General features: G+C 41.4%; 1 protein-coding gene and 1 long non-coding RNA gene across 2 annotated transcripts in view; both read right to left on the bottom strand.

The window, feature by feature from the left end:
* Positions 1-19,334, bottom strand: part of LOC138948550 (uncharacterized) — a 338,312-nt gene that overhangs the window by 255,668 nt on the left and 63,310 nt on the right. The gene's annotated exons all lie outside the window — the stretch shown is intronic.
* LOC138948515 (glutamate--cysteine ligase regulatory subunit-like) overlaps positions 1-19,334 on the bottom strand; it is a 28,718-nt gene that overhangs the window by 7,031 nt on the left and 2,353 nt on the right. The window contains exons 2-5 of the mRNA XM_070320067.1: positions 19,062-19,176; positions 15,575-15,765; positions 13,741-13,806; positions 6,601-6,745 (exon numbers count right to left, since the gene is read on the bottom strand). Coding sequence (XP_070176168.1) covers positions 6,601-6,745; positions 13,741-13,806; positions 15,575-15,765; positions 19,062-19,176 — 517 coding nt within the window. The remainder of the gene's footprint in view (positions 1-6,600; positions 6,746-13,740; positions 13,807-15,574; positions 15,766-19,061; positions 19,177-19,334) is intronic.

Genomic DNA, 19,334 nt, shown 5'->3' with positions numbered 1-19,334 from the left:
CCAAGTGCGCACGGAAAAGATCCTGTAATCCATGTCAGAGTTCGGTGGGTTATAGAAACACGAAAATATCCAGCATGCTTCCTCCGAAATCGGCGTATGGCTGCCTTAATGGCGGGGTAAAAACGGTCATACACGTAAAATTCCACTCGTGCAAAACACACAAGTGTACGTGGGAGTTTCAGCCCACGAACGCAGAAGAAGAAGAAGACTGATTCTTGATAACAAGAAATCGAGAAATCTGACAGCTTGAGGAATTTCTTAAGCTAGTAATACTTATTGTCAGTAAATACTGGTGTCACATGACTGATGTGAACCAGTTGATTGGCTAATGGCGATGCGCTAAAACTGTTAGCGCACTCCAATGGAGTGCGCTAACTTTTCCACAGAGCGTATTCTTCCGCCCTTTGTCTAAGCGAGACTGTACTCTCATCCTCAGAATTAATTAATGACATGTAGCTTATATTCTCCACAATACCAAAATACCATAAATTTCCTGCTTCTCAATTAAAGCAGAAGTGGGTTTTTTTTCTGACAGATTGCAGCATGTGCCTGTGCCACAGATCTAAAAATAGAACCCGCTGTGTCTAATTTTTCAGTTTCGACTTGCGAAGATTCTTCTCATAATTATGCCGTAGCTTATTATCCACATTACCAAATGATGAGTTAGTATACAATTCCCAGCAGCTAACAGAAAACACAAGTGTTATTCCGATAACGAACCAGCTAGATCAGTATTTGGAATATACGTAGCAGACTACACTGAAATACGACTGCATCAGTTCAGTAAATGAGTGGCTTCCGAATTATTATTTCAAGGCAACAACAATCAGAATCGAAAACGTGTAGGGTTTAGAACGTCCGTACCATATATGACTTATTACCAGCCTGCCTCATGTGTGCAGACTCAGTGCAACGTGACGAGCAATTTTTGTTTTTGGAATGAAGGCTGCAGTGGTTCGATTGCCCTAGCCTTGCAGACGACATAAACCCCGCTCAGCAAACTAACATGTTGGGCAAATGTGAACGAAAAAACGATGGGGATATAATACGTGTAGGGTTCAGAGCATTCTTACCGTTCATATTTAGTATCAGACTCCCCGATGAGTGAAGATACCACACGAGAAACATGCCACATTTATTTTGAAAATGTGCTAACCGTCGACTTTGGGGGTTATCCAATTCAAGGGGAGTCACTCTGCACAGTCAATCGGTCAAAGCGCGACTAGAGGTATCGAATCGCAAATAACGAAGAACACAGTTTGTTTGTTTGTTTATTTGTTGCTTAACGTCCAGCCGACTACGCAGAGCCATATCAGGACGAGGAAGGGGGGGATGAAGGGGGCCACTTGTCAAGCGATTCCTGTTTACAAATGCACTAACCCATTACTTGTGTCCCAGCAGGCTTTAGTAAAACTAAATTAATACCTACTGGAAGATTACCAGTTTCCAGTATGTTAAAATAGGCTTAACCTATCTACTGCTGGACTTACATCAGAACACTAACAGATTAAACTATACATGAATCGCGAGACAAGCGGCAAGAGAAGAGATTTTTGGAAAAAATACAGGTGAATGAGCAAGAAGGCAGAAAAAAGAAAAGAATTCATGAAGAAAAAGAGAGCATGACAGGAAGGAGGAACCAAAAATCTACCTAACAGCAAACTAGAAAGCTCCTGCGGTTCCAAAAACAGGAGGGGCCTTTAATTTCATAACCGCAGTGCCCCACTGCGGGATAAGAACACAGTCCTTTCTCCGGGTTCAAATGAGGTCTCTCTGAAAGATCATCCCTGTTTAGCTTAAACGCTACACTGGAATTTACCAACAGCAATTAAAACAAGAGTCAGGGATGTCGTTAGGCGTCGGACATCGGACATTTATTGATGAAAATCCCCAAATGTCCGATTCACATTGCCGCATGTCGGTCAGATGTCCTATCGTTTTAGCCTGAGCGTGGTCATTGTCCGATATGTACTCCATTCCTTCGGACAGCGCGATATTCGTTAATTTTCATTTCAAGATACAAATCTTCTAAAAGACCGAACGCTCTCGTGTTCAGCTGACACTGAAGTTGCCCGTGCCGCATGCGGATCTTTTCTTTTGTCGGGAATTCACGAACCGTTTGCGGTATGCGCCGTTTGGGTATTTATAACCGTCTCGGTGCAGCGCACTGATCTAAAAATAGTGGAATATTTTTAGAATACATCAGTGCATGCTACAGGAGTACGGGAGACAACTCCAGCGGCTCTGAAGTTGTTCATGTTGGTTTCTTTTTTGTTCTTTCTTTCTTTATTTGGTGTTTAACGTCGTTTTCAACCACGAAGGTTATATCGCGACGATTCTTTTTTGTGGTTTCTTTGAAACATAACAAATACAACATTATACGCACACCTTGTTGATGTATTTACTATATTATGTGTGTGTTCTACAGCGCGCACGCGAGGGTGTGTGTGGGTGTGCGTGTGTGTGTGGGCGCATGACTTTGGAACAATTCCATGGAATGTTATAAGCTGTTTGGCGCAAATTCATAATGTCCTATTAAACTTTCTGAAAGCGGTCAAATGTCCTATTGATGCTGAAGAACTCAGGACATTTGTCCTATAGGTATGAATTTGTAGCAACATCCCTGAAGAGTTTGCGTGTGATGAAAGCACGACACACTTGAGACAGCCCACACAAAAGTAGATCTTCCACGACCTGACCACACAGTTATGCCTATTCAAATGTGCGTAGCAAAATGTGCGTGTTGTATCTTCTTTTTTCTCTGGCGGTACCGACAACATCGTTATTGAAACAATCCCAGTGCACTAAGGGATTTATAGAGCAAATCTCGAAAATAATTATTGAACTCAGCGCTATGCGCTTCGTTCAATAATGAATTTTCTCGATTTGCTCTATAAATCCCTTAGTGCACTGGGATCTCTCAATAACTTAAAATATATTATTCAGTCATGACTTCTTTTATCTAAAATATCAAGGAATTGACTATCCATAATGAATTATACAATAAAAAAAACATCTGTTTTCCTGTAAGTACACTTTCACATAACAGACATGAGACCAGCAAATGGGGATATAGCTCAGTTGGTAGCGCGCTGGATTTGTATTCAGTTGGCCGCTGTCAGCGTGAGTTCGATCCCAGGTTCGGCGGAAATTTATTTCACAGAGTCAACTTTGTGTGCAGACTCTCTTCGGTGTCCGAACCACCCCCCGTGTATACTACATTGGGTGTGCACGTTAAAGATCCCACGATTGACAAAAGGGTCTTTCCTGGCAAAATTGCTTAGGCACAGTTAATAATTGTCTACCATACCCGTGTGACTTGGAATAAGGCCGTGAAAAGTAAATATGCGCCGACATGGCTGCAATCTACTGGCCGTATAAAATTTCATCTCACACGGCATCACTGCAGAGCGCCTAGAACTGTACCCACGGAATATGCGCGATATAAGCCTCATTGATTGATTGAAAGTGAGCCGGGGTCCAGGGGCAACGCCCCGGGAGGGGGTTCAGGGGGGCGAAGCCCTCCTGACGGAAAATGAATGTTAGAATTATAAAGGCCATTTTGGGGCCTCTCCTGATAGCAAAAAATGAGATCATGCCTTTTTAAAAAGCTATAAAACCCACAAGAATAATATGTTTTAGCATTTCAAACAAAAGTGTGATTTATAACAATCACACACACACACAAAACTTTCCCCTTATTTTTTCAGTTGCTAATGAAAGATGAAACACCCGACTACGTTCTCATCAACTAATTTCGGTGGTGCACTCGCCCTATCGCAAAAAGAAACAAGTCGCGTAAGGCGAAAATACAATATTTAGTCAAGTAGCTGTGGAACTCACAGAATGAAAGTGAACGCAATGTAATTTTTCAGCAAGACCGTATACTCGTAGCATCGTCAGTCCACCGCTCATGGCAAAGGCAGTGAAATTGACAAGAAGAGCGGGGTAGTAGTTGCGCTAAGAAGGATAGCACGCTTTTCTGTACCTCTCTTTGTTTTAACTTTCTGAGCGTGTTTTTAATCCAAACATATCATATCTATATGTTTTTGGAATCAGGAACCGACAAGGAATAAGATGAAAGTGTTTTTAAATTGATTTCGACAATTTAATTTTGATAATAATTTTTATATATTTAATTTTCAGAGCTTGTTTTTAATCCGAATATAACATTATTATATGTTTTTGGAATCAGCAAATGATGGAGAATAAGATAAACGTAAATTTGGATCGTTTTATAAATTTTTATTTTTTTTTACAATTTTCAGATTTTTAATGACCAAAGTCATTAATTAATTTTTAAGCCACCAAGCTGAAATGCAATACCGAACCCCGGGCTTCGTCGAAGATTACTTGACCAAAATTTCAACCAATTTGGTTGAAAAATGAGGGCGTGACAGTGCCGCCTCAACTTTCACGAAAAGCCGGATATGACGTCATCAAAGACATTTATAAACAAGAAGAGCAAACGCTCGATCGAGTCACTTTCGCAGTTCTGAATACTATATGAGGCATCAGATGGACAGGAAGAAATTGCTATTCACAACACAATACAGATGTAAATAATTTGATGTAAAGAATAATCCTATAAAGTTTGAATCAAATCCGATGAATAGTTTCAGAGATATGATATTTCAATTTTTTTCCTTCAAGACATACCTGTGACCTTGAAAAAGGTCAAAGGTCACCAAAGCAGACGTCAAAGTGTAGAGGTCACTGGGAGTCACGTTCACATAAAATTTGAGCCCGGTCACTTTTATAGTTTCCGAGAAAAGCCCAACGTTAAGTTGTGTGTTGCCGAACAGAAAAGGCTAGTTATCTCCCTTGTTTTTCTGATAACGTTCGTAAAAGGCTACAGATGTAAATACTTTGATGTAAAGAATAATCCTACAAAGTTTCAATCACATCCGATGAACTTTGTCAAAGATATAAAATGTCTAATTTTTCCTTTGACGCTGACCTGTGACCTTGAAAAAGGTCAAAGGTCAACGAAACCATCGTTAAAGTGTAGAGGTCATTGGAGGTCACGACTAAACAAAATATGAGCCGGATCGCTTTGATAGTTTCCGAGAAAAGTCCAACGTTAAGGTGGTGTCTACGGACGGCCGGCCGGCCGGACGGCCGGCCGGACGGACGGCCGGCCGGACGGCCGGCCGGACAGACTAACACTGACCGATTACATAGAGTCACTTTTTCTCAAGTGACTCAAAAAAATGAAAAAAACGTTCGGGGATTTCATACCCAGGAACTCTCATGTCAAATTTCATAAAGATCGGTCCAGTAGTTTAGTCTGAATCGCTCTACACACACGCACACACGCACGCACACACACACGCACATACACCACGACCCTCGTTTCGATTCCCCCTCGATGTTAAAATATTTAGTCAAAACTTGACTAAATATAAAAATGACAAAAGTTCGTTTGCATTTATTTTATAGAATTCTCGCGACATGGCCAAAAAAATGTCGATGCACCTCTAGCCCTATGTATCTGCTAGTGGTACCGGTCAGTATCGTCCACAACCAACCACTCAAAACGACGTACTTTGCTGTAACCTGACCCTGGGGTCCGGAGCCAAATCGCCGACCGGATTTTTGAGTGGGCGTGGTTTGCAGCGAGAGTTATCTTTTCCTAGCTTGCCCCATGCATAGATGCTACACCAAGTCCGTATTTCACCACGTAGTGGCCGTTGTCGCACCACGTGCACACGGCCTGACCGGGAATGGATATCTTGGCGATACTGTCGCCAATGAGCTGGCGCCTTTCTTTCTTGTTGATAGGGACAGTCACTTCTTCTGACAGCCAGTTGGCTTTCCACTTGTTTTTCACACTTTGGTCGTCGATCGTAAGAGCTTCCACAGCCGACAAAACAATACGGAATCCAGACGCCATGATGCTACCTTTTTCACCTTCGGCGTTTGGAGATCGGCAGCCAATCAAAACAACCCACAAACCGCCATCGGTGAATAATTAAGCCCCGGCGATAATCGTCGGAGATCGACAGCCAATCAAACGCGACCCATGATACTGCTATGGGTTCACGCGAGTGCTGGGGTGCGAATGCACTGACTTCAGACGCAGACAGCTTCAGCTGAACGGTTCATACCACCACCTATGGGTTCACGCGAGTGCTGGGGTGTGAATGCACTGACTTCAGACGCAGACAGCTTCAGCTGAACGGTTCATACCACCACCCTCCCCCCTTTTTTCTCAACGAATTTGCATCGATCTCAAGAATGGTCTGTGAGCTAAGGAAAATATCGGAATTCCGATAAAAATCGGACCAGTCCCATGTCTGCATAAACAAATACATGCGTTGGTTTATGCTGCATGATCTGACAACAGAGGTTCTAAAATGCATCTTACTTTTGAAGAGATGCAGTTGTCACAATGAATAGGTAGGAACACTGCATTTTTATCACTGCAAAACAGAACATGTAATGTATGTAAATATTTCACTGTTTTACCCCCCACACAAAACCAAAGGCTTTCTCTGCCAAAGGAACTGAGAAAAACTTATGTACGGGGACAAACGGTTCTTGGCTAATTGCCCCCTTCCCCCCCCCTCCCCGGAACAACACATCACAGAATCCTACCTTTCTCAATAGCCTCGAGAACAATTTCCGGTGGCTGATCGGCAGAACAAACGCAGAGCTTGATGATGACCTTGAGTTCTCCGCGTTCATATTCATGAAAGGGCTTTGGTACTTCCTTGTCCACACAAGACAACTCCTTCACGTACTGAAACATCCAGTCATGCCAAATGAAACATCCATTCATACTATATGAAACATCCAGTCATACCACATGAAACATCCATTCATACTATACTATATGAAACATCCAGTCATGCCACATGAAACATCCATTCATACTATATGAAACATCCAGTCATACCACATGAAACATCCATTCATACTATACTATATGAAACATCCAGTCATGCCACATGAAACATCCATTCATACTATATGAAACATCCAGTCATGCCACATGAAACATCCATTCATACTATATGAAACATCCAGTCATGCCACATGAAACATCCATTCATACTATATGAAACATCCAGTCATACCACATGAAACATCCATTCATACCATATGAAACATCCAGTCATACCACATGCAACATCCATTCATACTATATGAAACATCCTGTCATGCCACATGAAACATCCATTCATACCATATGAAACATCCAGTCATACCACATGAAACATCCATTCATACTATATGAAACATCCAGTCATACCACATGAAACATCCATTGAATACTATATGAAACATCCAGTCATACCACATGAAACATCCATTCATACTATACTATATGAAACATCCAGTCATGCCACATGAAACATCCATTCATACTATATGAAACATCCAGTCATGCCACATGAAACATCCATTCATACTATATGAAACATCCAGTCATACCACATGAAACATCCATTCATACTATATGAAACATCCAGTCATGCCACATGAAACATCCATTCATACTATATGAAACATCCAGTCATGCCACATGAAACATCTATTCATACTATATGAAACATCCAGTCATACCACATGAAACATCCATTCATACCATATGAAACATCCAGTCATACCACATGCAACATCCATTCATACTATATGAAACATCCTGTCATGCCACATGAAACATCCATTCATACCATATGAAACATCCAGTCATACCACATGAAACATCCATTCATACCATATGAAACATCCAGTCATACCACATGAAACATCCAGACATACCATATGAAACATCCAATCATACCATATGAAACATCCAGTCATACCACATGAAACATCCAGACATACCACATGAAACATCCAGACATACCACATGAACCATCCAGACATACCACATGAAACATCCAGTCATACCACATGAAACATCCAGACATACCACATGAAACATTCAGACATTCCACATGAAACATCCAGACATACCACATGAAACATCCAGACATACCACATGAAACATCCAGACATACCACATGAAACATCCAGTCATACCACATGAACCATCCAGACATACCACATGAAACATCCAGACATTCCACATGAAACATCCAGACATACCACATGAAACATCCAGACATACCACATGAAACATCCAGTCATACCACATGAAACATCCAGACATACCACATGAAACATCCAGACATACCACATGAAACATCCAGACATACCACATGAAACATCCAGACATACCACATGAAACATTCAGACATACCACATGAAACATCCAGACATTCCACATGAAACATCCAGACATACCATATGCATGGGTGGGACTGAAAAATGTCATGAATCCTGAACTGCACCAAAACAACAAAACAAAACAAAAACAAGTCGCGTAAGGCGAAAATACAACATTTAGTCAAGTAGCTGTCGAACTCACAGAATGAAACGGAACGCAATGCAACGCAGCAAGACCGTATACTCGTAGCATCGTCAGTCCACCGCTCATGGCAAAGGCAGTGAAATTGACAAGAAGAGCGGGGTAGTAGTTGCGCTAAGAAGGATAGCACGCTTTTCTGTACCTCTCTTCGTTTTAACTTTCTGAGCGTGTTTTTAATCCAAACATATCATATCTATATGTTTTTGGAATCAGGACCCAACAAGGAATAAGATGAAAGTGTTTTTAAATTGATTTCGACAATTTAATTTTGAAAATAATTTTTATATATTTAATTTTCAGAGCTTGTTTTTAATCCAAATATAACATATTTATATGTTTTTGGAATTAGAAAATGATGAAAAATAAGATGAACGTAAATTTGGATCGTTTTAGAAAAAAATAAAAAAAATTACAATTTTCAGATTTTTAATGATCAAAGTCATTAATTAATTTTTAAGCCACCAAGCTGAAATGCAATACCGAAGTCCGGGCTTCGTCGAAGATTGCTTGGCCAAAATTTCAATCAATTTGATTGAAAAATGAGGGCGTGACAGTGCCGCCTCAACTTTTACAAAAAGCCGGATATGACGTCATCAAAGGTATTTATCAAAAAAAGGAAAAAAACGTTCGGGGATATCATTCCCAGAAACTCTCATGTCAAATTTCATAAAGATCGGTCCAGTAGTTTGGTCTGAATCGCTCTACACACACGCACACACACACACACACACACACACACATACACCACACCCTCGTCTCGATTCCCCCCTCTACGTTAAAACATTTAGTCATTACTTGACTAAATGTAAAGAGAAGAAAAAAAAGGCCATAATCGAATCCGGATTTCTGGTATATACCAGCAGAATCCCACCCATGCATATGAACCATCCAGTCATACCTCATCCAGACATACCAGTCATACCACATGAAATATCTAGTCATACCACATGAAATATCCAGTCATACCACATGAAATATCCAGTCATACCGTATCAACCATCCAGTCATACCACATGAACCATCCAGTCATACCACATAAAACAGCCAGTCATACCACATGAAACATCCAGTCATACCACCTGAAACATCCAGTCATACCTCATAAAACATCCAGTCATACCCCATAAAACATCCAGTCATACCCCATAAAACATCCAGTCTTACTTCATAAAACATCCAGTCATACCACATGAAACATCCAGTCATACCCCATCAAACATCCAGTCTTACTTCATTAAACATCCAGTCATACCATATGAAACATCCAGACATACCACATGAACCATCCAGTAATACCACAAAAAACATCCAGTCATACTTCATTAAACATCCAGACATACCATATATGAAACATGGACCATTCACAACACATGAAACAATCAGTCATACTACATGAAACATTCAGCCACATAATGTCAATTCCTGGTTTTGATTCTGATAAGTCAAAAACATTTGCACACAGATAATTCATTCTATTTCTAGAAACACATTTGTGATATCCAATCTGAATCAAAGTCCTCTTTTCTAATGTTACAGCCGAATCCTCCTTTAATGACTTTTTAAACTATATTATGAGAAAAATCAGGTCTTAAAAAGGGGGAGTCTTAAAATTGAGGTTAATTTACAGAGGTTATGAAGAAAACATCTGAGAAAGGAGGGTCTTCAGGGTTCGACACTAGCGGGGGCGGGGGGCGGAACGCCCCAGAGTTTTGTGTTCCGCCCCAAACATTGCCGAAGCTTGGGGCCCACTCCGCCCCAGGATAAATTCCAACAATGACAAACCGAAAATTCTAATGCCAGCAGAGCCAATCACTAAAAATCGCCAGTCAAAGTCGTCACTGAAATTTGCGTTACGATCAATGCCGCAGTCAAGAAAAAAACACATTCAAATCGTCGAAGGACAATGTCGTAAGGGAAATAACTCCCAGATTGCGCTCTTTAGCGTGAGAGATAAGTATCGCCTTCAAATGCCAAACGCAAAATGTGGCGACACATCCCTGGTGTAAAAAGACATGGCAATGAAGATGAAGAACAGGGTGGAGAGAAACGAAAAAAGGAAACCGATGCAGCCAAAAGCGCGAAGCGCTGTCGTAATTTCAATGTCAAATGGTTGAAAGAATTTCCCTGGCTTCAGTACGATGAAGAAAAACAGACAATGCATTGCCGCACGTGAATACTGAGAGTGGGCCCCAGATTTTTTTTTCCGCCCCAGCAATTTCCATCTCTGGGGCCAGTGTGGCCCCAGGCCAAATAAGTTAGTGTCGACCCCTGGTCTTAAAAAGGAGGTAATAGTAAATGTGGGGGGTCTTAAAAGGGGGGTTCCACTGTATTGTGTGTGTGTGTGTGTGTGTGTGTGCGTGTGTCTGTGTGTGTGTGTGTCTGTGTGTGTGTGTGTGTGTGTGTGTGATTGCGCACTCCAATACACAGGGGTGGGCACCCCCACAGCAAATTATCTCCCCAGATGATAATGTTGTTGTCTCAAAAAGGTTGCTTTTTACATTTAGTCAAGTTTTGACTAAATGTTTTAACGTAGAGGGGAATCGAGACGAGGGTGTGGTGTGTACATGTATGTGTGTGTGTGTGTGTGTGTGTGTGTGTGTGTGTGTGTGTGTGTGTGTGTGTGTGTGTGTGTGTGTGTGTAGAGCGATTTAGAGAAAACTACTAGACCGATCTTCATGAAATTTTACATGGGAGTTCCTGGGGATGATATCCCCAGACGTTTTTTTCCATTTTGTTGATAAATGTCTTTGATGACGTCATATCCGGCTTTTCGTGAAATTTGAGGCGGCACTGTCACGCTCTCATTTTTAAACCAAATTGGTTGAAATTTTGGTCAAGTAATCTTCGACGACGCCCGGACTTTGGTATTGCATTTCAGCTTGGAGGCTTACAAATTAATTAATGAGTTTGCTCATTAAAGTTGTCATTAAAATCGATTTTTCGCAAACAGATTTAAAATTGATTGCATCGTATTCTTCATGACATTCTGAATCTAAAAATATATACATATGTCATGTTTACTCTCAAAATGTGATCACAATTAACGAAAATAGATTAATTAGTCTTACGATTAAAATTTAAGAAATCGATCCAAAAATGATTTCATCTTATTCTTTATCGTTTCCTGATTCCAAAAACATATAGATATGATAGGTTGTATTCAAAACAAGCTCAGAAAGTTAACACGAATACAAAAAGGCGCGCTTTCCTGTTTAGCACAATACGCTACCGCACTATTCTGGCGTGTGCACATCACTGCGTTTTGCACGTGGGAGGTGAGCGATTTCCTTCTCGCGGGGATTGACGAAGCTGTACTGTCTTGGGGAAAAAAATACAGTGCGTTCAGTTTCATTCCGTGAGTTCGACAGCTTGACTAAATGTAGTAATATCGCCTTACGTGACTTGTTACATTTAGTCAAGTTTTGACTAAATGTTTTAACATAGAGGGGGGAGACGAGGGTCGTGGTGTATGTATGTGTGTGTGTGTGTGTGTGTGTGTGTGTGTGTGTGTGTGTGTGTGTATAGAGCGATTCAGAGTAAACTACTGGACCGATCTTTATGAAATTTTTCATGAGAGTTCCTGGGTATGATATCCCCAGGCGTGTTTTCAGTTTTCAGTTTTTTGATGAATGTCTTTGATGACGTCATATCCGGCATTTTGTAAAAGTTGAGGCGGCACTGTCACACACTCATTTTTCAATCAAATTGATTGAAATTTTGGCCAACCAATCTTCGACGAAGGCCAGACTTTGGTTTTGCATTTCAGCTTGGAGGCTTAAAAATTAATTGATGACTTTGGTCATTAAAAATCTGAAAATTGTAATTAAAATTATTGTTTTATAAAACGATCCAAAATTACGTTTATCGTATTCTTCATCATTTTCTGATTCCAAAAACATATAGATATGTTATATTCAGATTAAAAACAAGCTCTGAAAATTAAAAATATAAAAATTATGATTAAATTTCCAAAATCGATTTAAAAACAATTTCATCTTATTCCTTGTCCGTTCCTGATTCCAAAAACATATAGATATGATATGTTTGAATTAAAAACAGGTTCAGAGAGTTAAAAAGAATAGAGATATAGAAAAGCGTGCTATCCTCCTCAGCGCAACCGCTACCGCGCTTTTCTGGATTGTTAATTTTACTGCCTTTGCCACGAGCGGTGGACAGACGATGCTAGGAGTGTACGGTCTTGCGGAAAAAATGCAATGCGTTCAGTTTCATTCTGTGAGTTCGACTGAGCTTGACTAAATGTTGTATTTTCGCCTTACGCGACTTGGTTTTTTTTTTAGACCGTAAGTGGATTCTGTGACAGAACAGTTAGCGAAAAGGTCAAGCTCTAGCAGATGTCTCCCATGATGCAACATCTGTTTAACACGTTTGACAAACTTTGCTTCATAGCAGCTTCTATGGTGCCCATCTCTGACAGTGACACACACATTTACACTGATGAGCCTTTATCTAACACCCTTTTTCTCTGCAGAAGCCTTCATTGTTGTAAGATGACATTTGACGGGCGCAGTGGCATAGTGTATAAGACATCGGCCTCCTAATCGGAAGGTAATGAGTTTGAATCCCAGCCGCGGCCGCCTGGTAGGTTAAATGTGGAGATTTTTCCGATCTCCCAGGTCAACTTATGTGCAGACCTGCAAAAGTGCCTTATCCCCCATTGCACAAGACCAAAGGTCAGAGTTTGGTGGGTTATCAGGCATGGGAATTGAAAAAATTAAAAAAGGCTGAAAATCTGTAAGTAATAGCAAAGTCAACAGCGCGAAGCGCCTAGCCTTATTAGGGGGGTCCGGGGGCATGCCCCCCCGGAATTGTGTTTTTTGTCCAAAGAACCCAAATGGTGCAATTTGGTGTCATCTGAGCTCCAAGTTTGCCATTAAATTCAGTTTTTAGAACCATTTTTGCCTCCACCGTTTATTTTTTTCGACGGACACTTTTGCTTTTTTGGCAGAAATTTACCTTTCGGCGGACAATTCCCATGCCTGGACTTATAGAAACACAAAAATACCTAGCATGCTTAAAAAAAAAAGTTGCATGGCTGGCTGAATGACGGGGTAAAAACGGTCATACACGTAAAATTCCACTTGTGCAAAAACATGAGTGAACGTGGGAGTTTCAGCCCACGAATGAAGAAGAAGAAAAGAAGTAAGATGACGTTTGGCACAGAGTTGACTTAAGTCTCACCCCAGTGACAGGGGCTGTTGGCCTATGTCACTAGAGTTTCCAGTGTCCACTTGCCACTGATTAGCCTACATGCACATATGCACACATACACAAACACACTGGCTACATGTATCACCTACCTGAAGTTCTGTTTTGTTGGCGGCATCTATAGTTTTCTTGACAGTAGCTGTCACACATTCTGTAACCTGGAAAAGAGTGAGACAACATAACAAACCAGTGAGTACCCGTATCACTTGTATGTAGAGTTTAAATCGAAAGGAAACGCTTTCAACAACTGTTAACATGTGGACGACACTCTACCCGACAGTCACAAAATGTCCCAGCTGTTTGAAATTAAAACACACAACAATTTTAAGCACAGCAATTTCCCTTTAAAACTTAGGTACGTATGAGCACTCTTCTTCCCCTTTCACTGATAAATGTATGCTGATACAGTATCTGAACAGCTAATAGAATGTATGCTGATACAGTATATCTGAACAGCTAATAGAATTTATGCATTACATCTTTAAGGTATGCCTGAAATCTCTTTTCGGTTTTGTTGAAGTACGACAGTCTGTGCAAGATTATGATGTGACAATAATATATCGGCGAGACGGATCTGGAGCCCCTAGGCTCGGGAACCGGCAGTCACCAGTATATCTCACAAAATAGACCTTCCTATTTATCACCTATCAGTTAGCTTGCCATCTTAGCTCAGTCGTTAGTGAAATGCGCTAGAAATCATGAGGTTGCATTTTTATACGTGTATTTTATTTAAAAAGATAATCTGTTTAACTTCTTCTTCCCCCCCCCCCCCCCCCCCTCCCTCTTAACTTTCCTTTGCTCTATTCTTAATTCCAAGCATTTCGGTGATCGAACTGAGATCGCAACAGCAAAGCAGCTTACGAGCCACTCAGTGATTCGGCATTGTCCGGATCACTGAATTCGTCCGCGAACCAAGCAACGTGTGTCGCTGGTCCCGATGACACTATCTCTGGTTAAAACAAAATGCAGTAAATAAATACTTAACATGGAAACAAACTAAAAACATGTTTTATTTATGGCAAAAGATCTACTTTGCATCGAGATACTTCGACACAATCTCGCTGACACCTGCGAACAAACCGCACTCTCGCTACGGTCAGTCGCTCATCAGTGACCACGCTGTTGCCGAAATACACGTCTTTCTTAATCCAACACTGATCCTTATCAATCTTTCTCCACAGTTCTTTGAATTAAAGAGCGATTAGAAACTCCTACACAAACACAAATAATGATTTACAGGGTGAGCAGCCGTGTGAGTGCCAGTTCCTGAGCATGGGGGCTCGAGCTCCGACTTGCCGGTGCTTGAGTCGATCCCCAGGCTCGGGAACCGGCTCGCCGGACCTCCAGCCATGGCCATATTCACCTCCAGAACAACCTGTGTCTGGCCTGTCTGAAAACACCTTCGCGTGAGGGGTTTTGCTGCCAGCGCGGTGAAGATAAGGAGGGAACATTTTCTCTGCACGCGCGGCAGCAAGCAGGATGTCTCAGAACTGTTTTACTTATCCAGGTTTCCCCGCAATTGCTTCGTTTCCGGCCGATTTATGTGGAGCACGTGATGCGCACAAAAAATATTGGCGGTCTGGAAGTGTCGTCTGCGCCCGCGGCTTTCTTGATCGCCAAGGACGACCGCGCATGTTGCGAGACGTCATTCGACTGCCATGGATCTCTCCATCTGCAAAGTCTGGTACCTTGAATTTGGAACACTATTGTTGAATTATATTGACAAAACTAATGCATGCATAAAATTCTGCTACCTTTCAATGTTTCACACAAAAACTCACATGCCAAAACTATTTTGGTGCAAAGTTCAAAATGTAAACACAAGATTTGGACATAAGTACTACGACGTAACGCAGCACGTTGGCAACCGTGCAATCGATCGCAATAATACAGCAAATATTTCCTCGACAGACACTGTACACATACCTCTGCAGTTGGAGTGAGGTTCGGCTTTCTCTTCAGTCGGTTCCAGTTGACTATGTTCCCTGTTCGGACTACCAAAACATTCACTTTGGGGATGACTGGGATTTCGTCCGCCATACTTCTTCCGCTACCAGCGCGATAAGGACAGAAACCCCCGAGAGCAGTCGATTCTATGCCGCCGGGGATGATACAGTCTGGAACAGTCGATTTTAGCGAAAAGGGGTAATGGGATATCACGAAATATAAAGCGTCCGTGTTTTGGACTCCTTTTTCGGTCTTAACAAAATTATTTTCACTTTCTAGAACACACCGAGCGCACAGATCCAACTCAGAAGTGTTGAACAAATGTGAGAGCGAATGTAGGTGTACCAGCAGTTTGCTAACACCTTTGGGTCGCTTTGCCTAAAAACAAAATCGCTGAGTCATCAAAACTTACATGTCTTACATGATGTTGAAATTTTATTAGCGAACAAGGTGTGTAGGCCTATGTGTTTACATTACTCCGCTCACGTCAGTGGCAATGAACGTCTGTGTTATCAAACATGGCACGGTCTGGATGTCACGGTCTGTGTGCCAGTGTGTGTGTCAGTGTGTGTGTGTGAAGAGAGAGATCGAGAGAGCCGAGAGAGAGAGAGAGAGAGAGAGAGAGAGAGAGAGAGAGAGAGAGAGAGAGAGAGTTCCACAGCATCAGTGTTTCATTATAGTATATATATAATATATATATATTCATATATAAACTGCTTTGGTAAAATATTTGCTCAAGCATGGATGTTCAGTAATTTTCCACTATTGACATGACGTTTAGTAGTTCGTGCAAAGCCTGAAATGTGTACATATTTCTTTTTTCAGTTTTTTTTCCTTCTTCTTCTACTTCTTTTTCTCCCTTTTTTAAGTGAATGTCGGTGAAAAATGTGATTAGAGTAGTCCCTCTCTGGGCCAGGGCTGGTTGAAAAAAACCTCGTCTGTATTGCTCATAATTATGTTATGCCACAACCCTGAGGGCCCCAAAGGGTTTAAAATCGTGATCGTGATTGGCGATTTTTGACCTTTCTGTGACCGTGATTGCCGAAATTTCCATTTCTGTGATCGTGATGGGACTTTGCCCGTGATCCGTGATGACCAAAAAATCAAGTCTCGTGATCGTGATCGTCATTTGTTTTCGTGATCGTGATGGGCATTATTGCAAAGCATTTTATTTTCAACGTACATTTTTCACAGCTGTATCACTCTATGATCCTCTATTCGTCAAGGTGTTCGTGATCGTGAAAACAAAAATCAAGGTAACTGTGATCGTGAAAGCTAAAATTTCCCTTCCCGTGATCGTGATGATACCCCCCCTTTGGGGCCCTCAACCCTCGTAAAATAAAATTTGATTTGATTTGATGTGTGTGTGTGTGTGTGTGTGTGTGTGTCCGCAGTGTGTGTGTGTGTGTGTGTGTGTGTGTGTGTGTGTGTGTGTGTGTGTGTGTGTGTGTGTGTGTGTGTGTGTCCGCAGTGTGTGTGTGTGTCACGGTATGTGTGCCGTGTGTGTCTCTCTCTCAGTGTCTCTCGCAGTCTCGAGATCGTCTTCTCTCTCTCTCTCTCTCTCTCTCTCTCTCTCCGAGTCCCCTTCCCCGTGATTCGATTCGGCCTTCCAAAACGTGCACCGAGAAGGGAAGGCGGACTATTCATCAGTTGCGACCGTGACGAAGCAAATTTCTAAGATAAACTGAATACCTTTTTTTGTTGTTGAACGAATTTGAACCCATGAATGTAATGTACCTAAGGTCGATCGTTTTTGTTTTGTTTTTTCAGAGTGAAGTTATATACGATATCAAACAAGCCGAATGGAACGCTGGTTTCATACGCTGATTTTGCAAGCACCGAGTCACCGGTTGGATCCTAGAATGCGTGTCAGTTGAACTTCACTTCGGCCTACCTATTGCCAACTAATTAACCGGCTGCCAATCAGTACTGACTGAGTGAAGGCCATTTGTGAAACAGACTGTAAGCTTACTCTTCTGTCGATGCCATGTGCTATTTCCAAGTCAGTTTCGGGCATATTTAACAGCAACATTGCAAGGTGCAGACGACAACTTTAACATCCTTTCGCGACTTTTTCACACAAGAGTGACCATTGGCACTTACTACGGTGCACCTGCACCCGACAACCAAGAAAAAAGCATGTGACAGCTTTCAGAGGAGACAAACGTGGCAATACAAAGTTGAGTCGGTGGAACAGACTAATTATGTCCCTTGCGCGTTCCACCGATCCACATCATTCTCCGACTAGTTATTTTATTACTTTATCCAATATGCAGGAGCAATTATTAGTTCACTTTATTTTCTTTGTTTTTTTTCTCAGGATGTTCCCACATTAGTTATCCATTTTTGTTTCAATAAACGCATAAAAACAAAAAGTGTTTTCCAAAAACTTTGACGCAATGTATTTGACTCGGTCCGTATAAGTTAGTTTTGTGAAGAGGTTGGCTCGGATTGTGTGTGGCCCATAATTTCGACGCAAATTATGATTTTCATTTTACTCTGTTGATATTTTAGTTATGCATTTATTAATCAGTGTAATTATAGATGACAAGCACTGGCGGTTGGATCATTTCTTTACCCAACTTAAACGGAGAAGAAGACCGAATCTGTATTTTCACGCAGAAATGAAAGTTTAAGGGCCTTCAATCAAAGACACCTATTGGAAGACATACTCAAAAGAATAAACTTAAGAGATAAAACACATTTCCATTAAAAAGAGGTAAACTGAATGGGAATTATGTTGCTTTCACGTAAGCTACAAATCAAAATCTGTATTCACACATAGAAATGAAAGTTTAAAGTCAGGGTCTTTCCCCTTCCGGAACCCCACCCCTGGAAAAAGCATGTACCTTGCTTTGAGTGGTTTGTTTTTTGTGTGTGTTTTTTTAAATAAATTGTGTGTGTGTCTCTAACAAATTTTATTCAATGTGAAATCCGATGAGAAAAAGGTACCCCCCCCCCCCCACACACACACACACACACACACACCAACTCACACTGACAGGCCTTAACCCTCAAAATAAGGCCCAGAATGCACCAGATTGCACAGATTTTAACCGTTTTACAAAAATGTTCCGGGGGAGCATGCCCCCGGACCCCAGCAGGCGCGCGCTTGTGGCTTCGCCACTTCGCTGATTTGCCCCCCAAAAAAAGGAGGAACCCCCCCCTTACAACTCATTTGGTCCGGCCCTGGTATTAGCCGACGATGTACATGCAGAATGCCTATTTCTGGGTTATTGTAAGTGTGAAAGAGTTGTGCCCTATAAAAATAACGACTGAGACAAATAATTATTGACATGTACATATGTATGTATTGATAACTTGAATTGTGTCAAGACGTCATAGGCGCTAGTGTGAAAAAGATAACCTCTGATCTGCATTTTGTGCAATATCCACTCCACAATGTCAATTAATTTCGGAATCATCTATGATAAGTAGACTTAGTTTTAAAACTTTGTATACTTACGTATGAGATGAAAATCGTGTGTTGGAAAATGACTGTTTTCTTTACTTCCCGCGGTCTTGATGTTGACTCTGACTGGTAACGGTGACGTCGGTGTGGCGGAATCCTGTTCGGCGTTCTGTAAACATGCTTTCCACGCTTAGAACTGGTCTATGATTATCAAATACGTTACTATGATGAAATGCTTGGGTGGTTTTTACATTTAGTCAAGTTTTGACTAAATGTTTTAACATAGAGGGGGAATCGAGACGAGGGTCGTGGTGTATGTGCGTGCGT

Source organism: Littorina saxatilis, linkage group LG15 (genome assembly GCF_037325665.1).
Source record: "Littorina saxatilis isolate snail1 linkage group LG15, US_GU_Lsax_2.0, whole genome shotgun sequence".
In the NCBI taxonomy this organism is placed as follows: Eukaryota; Metazoa; Mollusca; class Gastropoda; order Littorinimorpha; family Littorinidae; genus Littorina; species Littorina saxatilis.
The sequence above is the reverse complement of the archived record's forward strand: the minus strand, read 5'-3'. Positions and strand labels throughout refer to the sequence as shown.